This window comes from Dermacentor albipictus, chromosome 1, assembly GCF_038994185.2.
Source record: "Dermacentor albipictus isolate Rhodes 1998 colony chromosome 1, USDA_Dalb.pri_finalv2, whole genome shotgun sequence".
Classification (NCBI taxonomy): domain Eukaryota; kingdom Metazoa; phylum Arthropoda; class Arachnida; order Ixodida; family Ixodidae; genus Dermacentor; species Dermacentor albipictus.
The window spans coordinates 227941893-227946590 of NC_091821.1; the positions used below are offsets into that span (position 1 = coordinate 227941893).

General features: G+C 46.8%; 1 protein-coding gene across 1 annotated transcript in view; it reads left to right on the forward strand.

Moving 5' to 3' along the window:
• The window catches only part of LOC139054250 (endothelin-converting enzyme 1-like), a 4864-nt gene extending 718 nt beyond the window's left edge, over positions 1-4146 (forward strand). The window contains exon 2 of the mRNA XM_070530969.1: positions 1597-4146. Within this exon, the coding sequence (XP_070387070.1) occupies positions 1610-3661 (2052 nt within the window). The 5' untranslated portion in view covers positions 1597-1609 and the 3' untranslated portion in view covers positions 3662-4146. The remainder of the gene's footprint in view (positions 1-1596) is intronic.
• The last annotated feature ends 552 nt before the right edge of the window (positions 4147-4698 follow it).

Genomic DNA, 4698 nt, shown 5'->3' on the forward strand with positions numbered 1-4698 from the left:
TCTGCAGTCGTCTGCTATGTGCAGCGTCAGCACTTAACATCGAACCTGGCCAATAAGCGTTGTCTTTCTTCCGCAGGAGCATTATGAAACGTTGCGCATTAGCTTTTCAAGCATGCGTCTTCTCTCCCGGGCGGCAAAACGCGCCATGGACAGCCAAAGGAGAAGTCGCCAAATTAATTTAGTTTGAAATGAATAATGAGGCAGACCAACGTTCCCACGACTTCTCTGTCCTGCTTATGCAGGAAAGCGAAGTCGTGGGATGCAGGACAGCGAAGATCAGCGCGATTGAGTCATACAACACCAGGCTCCAACATGAAGTGAACATTGAACTAAATATAGCAATTCCTGAGCCTGTGCTCTCATGATTGCACAATATACCTTTGAGTTGAACACATCCGCTTACAAACATTGCTCGCCCTACAGATATTGCTAGCCCCAGTGAACCGTACGGCAGATTGAACTACAGGGTAATTCCAGTGAGTGCACCCCTGTTTTCCTTGATCAAACAATAACGCATGTCATAATATGTGTATATACATACCACCTACTCATTTTTTTTTAGTTAGAACGGATTAAAACAAAAACAAAGTCACCTATGCCAGACAAGATCGCAATGTCCAGGTAGCTAAAAAAAATCGCTAAATAAATATTTGCTTATCAGAAATTGTAACGCTTGCACAGCCTGCGACATATCAACGCCTTAATTCATAGCACAAAATACATGGACGTTCTAGATAGCAGTTTTCCAATAGCGCACGTCAAGCAGCTCGGGATTACGTTAACTGCAATGCCAATGCACTCTTCGCGTTTTTTGGGAATGTATATCTCGAAAGTGGTGGTAATCTTCAGATTTAGGCTAAGCAGACATGATTTTTACTATTTTTACTGTTTGGCTTCAATTTTGCAATTGGAACATGTGCTCTAAAGTGAATAATTAAATAGCCAATTATTATATATATATTTTAATTAGCCACATTGACATTACTATTTTTAGTGCAAATAACGTGATCCTCTTAAAGTAGTCCTCCTGAAAAGGCCGGATCACGTTATACAATTTTGAAATTAATGTTTTTTTTTAATCGTGAGATATAAAAAAAAAACAGGGACACAGTCAGCTATTTCATATCTATAACGTACACAGACCTCAACTCAACGGTTTCATTATGGAGGTGTAAAACTTCAGTTGTTGCAGCCACTTAGCTAGGTGTTACACACGAGTTAAGCAAAACTCCTGAAGGGCTTCCAAATAAGCGTTTGCGCGCTTCGGAAAGCTAGTTTTGTCCTATCAGAAGGCGCCACAATACAGGGAATATCGAATCCATTTCTGCGATTTCATTCACATTTCCTGAAACTCGGTGATGCAGTTCCCATAATGTTCACACTGTTCTTTCTACTACGCCGACGCGAGAGGCGGGTCAGAAAATATGTTTAGCCCTAGCAGGATTTAGGAACTCTACATATAGAGAACTACTCCACCGTCTATATAGCTGGAATATAAGGGATTGACTATTTCTCGTAGAACGCAGTGTGTGTGTGTGAGGCCGTCTCGTTGTGCAGCATAGCTAACGGGCCTGGCCAAATCCCACCCTGTTCCAGATTACGAAGCACCATGGCCAGGGAGCATGCCTTCCAGACTCGGGCGCTCAATTACTGTATCTTCACTACGGTGGTCATCGTCATATGCGCTGCCGCAAACTACCCCATCTTGCGGTGGATATCCACCGTCCACACGAAGTTCTGCATCACGCAAGCGTGCGAACGGCTCACGCGGGACGTTCGCACATCGATGAACAGGAAGCAGCCACCATGCCAAGACTTTTATCAGTTCACCTGCGGAAAATGGCAACACACTCATCCCGGATTCCTCAATCAAACGGAGTACACGTACAGCAAAGTGGTGGCGGAGGTAGTGAGAAATTTGAAACGCATCGACGTCCCAGCCAGCAACCAGACAGCGGTGCAAAAGGCGGCCGCTGCGTTCCGGTCGTGCCTGAACATGGTAAACAGTGAAGCGATCAACAGCAACGAGCTCTTGAAGTTCATCGGGAGTCTTGACATCACGTGGCCATCAGGTGGCACCATGGGCCAACTGAAAGCCCTCGACGTGCTCGTGAAGCTGTCCTTGTCCCTGGACATGCACTTACTTTTCACCGTGGATATCTACGTGGACTACAGCGAGACGTACAGCTTGCGAGTGTCCGTGCCAAGTCACATGCTGTACGCCAATTCGCACAGTTACACGACCAAAGAACGGAAGAGGGAAGTGCTCAGCCTGTTATTTGGCAACGAAAACTTCGACGCGATGCTCGCGGTACTGACCAAGTATGAACAGAAAATAAAGCAAACAATGGTCTCGGTGACCGCTGTGCGGCGTTTTACCGACACTCTCGCAATCAGAGGGATCGGGAAATACATGCCGAACCAGCCAGGCTCTGAATGGGTGCACGCCCTTAACAGAGAGCTACCAAATACCAAAGCGATCACAGAGGACACGCCTGTTCGTGTCGACGATGTCGCCCATCTCGAAGCAATATCTGAACTTGTTTACGAACTGGAAGATCAAATGTTATTGTCTTGGTTCGTAGGCTGGAATGTGTTCGAACTGTTGGCACTTGATGCTTCCTACCAGCTAGGTATTGTCCTGGCGGGCTCGACTGACGCATTCAACGAGAAGCACTGCTTCTACGCCGTGCGGGACAACCTTCACTTCGCCCTTACTACCAGGGCTTTACTATCTTTCAGCGAGCCGTCGACGCGAGCTGCTATTTCGGCTACGGCCAGTGCGGTTTGGCGAAGCTACCTTCACTACATTCGTGCCAATGGTTGGATGGACATGTCAACAAAAGCACGTGCTCTGGAGAAGGCGAGACAAATGGTTTTACTTGATGGCTACCCGCGGTTTGTCGATAACACAGAAAACCTTAACAAATTTTACTCCTACATACCGGACCTGACAGGTGATTTCATGAAAACAATAATAACGATGAAGCAAGCTAGGATGAATTACTTGAAGAGTTACCTTCACTTGTCAGCGCAAAAAACCAGCCTGCAAAAATGGAATTATCCTCTGCTGAGTCTTGATTCTCTCAGATTTCACAACGACCTAAACAAAATCGTTGTACCCGTTGCAGCAGCAGCGGAGCCTCTTTATCTTAAGTACTTTCCGACATCGTGGAAGTTCGGAGGTTTAGGAACCGCCATTGCAGAACAAATGTTTCACGCCTTCGATGTAACTGGAAAGGACTTCGACGGCTTCGGCGGTCCTTTTGACTGGTGGTCCAACAATACGCGGCTTGCGAACAATAAGAGATCGCTGTGCTACCTTAAAGATTTCGTCCAGTGGTCAGAGGGTGCACCTGGGCTGTCTACAGTAGACCAGTACCGCGCCCTGCTTGCTTCCATCGAAGGCGTTCGCCAGGCGTTTCGAGCGTATGCCCTGAAGAAAGACGCCAACCGAAAGCATTTGCGTACAATAGACTTTCTCGCACCCTCACAGGTCTTCTATTTGAGCTACTGCTTTCGATGGTGCTCCAAAGATGAGCCCCAGTATGCTATGAACGCGCACATGTGCAACTTCCCGCTAGCCTACAGCAAGCAGTTCACCGACGTATACGGCTGCCAAAAAGGCGATCGCATGTACTTCCGGCGGAAATGCAAGTGACACCTCTGTTGGTATCCATTAGTTCCACAGCAACATGTTCGCTACGTGAACGCTCCTAGACGAGTGGCCTCGACTCGGTTTCACAGCCTCGTTTACGACTCTGTGTGTGACGGTGTAAATGAGTGACTTTACGAGTGCCAGACTAGCCTTATGTACATAGAACACCAACAGCGTTGCGCGCGACTGTTCACAGCTTACACGTTTGTTGACTCAACTGACTGCAGTGAAGCGAGCATGGACACACGCGTTTGCCGGTGCTGCTCTCACATGCTCCTTCGTGGACTGACCATTTTGTGTAGTGTACATTTAGAAAAGGACAAATACGAAGCTCCCGTCTCATGGAGGCATAAAGAATGCATGGTAAGGCAGATGGCGAGGGCCTGCCGACAATGACACGTGACCATTTTGTTGCCGTATAGGCAAGCTCGTATTATAGCGGAACCAAACGCTACTTCGAGCTTGCGAAGTCTGCGAAAGTGTACACCCGAAACATCATCTTTGCATGAGACCCCTCTACTTCAGTGTTATCTTAGCAACATAAACAGTGGACTTTGGCATTCAATTTGCTTGCTCACTCTCTTTTTAGGATGTCGATTTAATTTCATGTGTCATTCGAAGGCGCCTAGTACTAAAAATAGAGATACATTGAACGCACAAACTCCGCGCAGGTGAACGACTCGAGTCGTTCGCCAATGGAAGCATTTACTTTGTTAGTTCGTGTAGCTTTCGTTAGACCTTGTATGCGTGATGGCCTACAGCCGAAGCCAACACAGTGTCAAGCGGACATCCAAATTTCAGAGGGCGGAACTTGAACCCGCAGGTGATGACTAAGGACAAGGTTGTTTTCGAACCCTTTGACAAGGTCAACAAATGCGGGAAACTCTACACGAGATTCTCGCAGCATTTTCAGCAAAGCTTTATTGTTTATCACAGGTATAAAAAGAGTATTGTAGGAATATTAGCTGACGTCGTACTGCTCGAATGATACCCTGTAGCGTTCTGACATTTAAACGAATGACAAACTGCTACTTAACAGG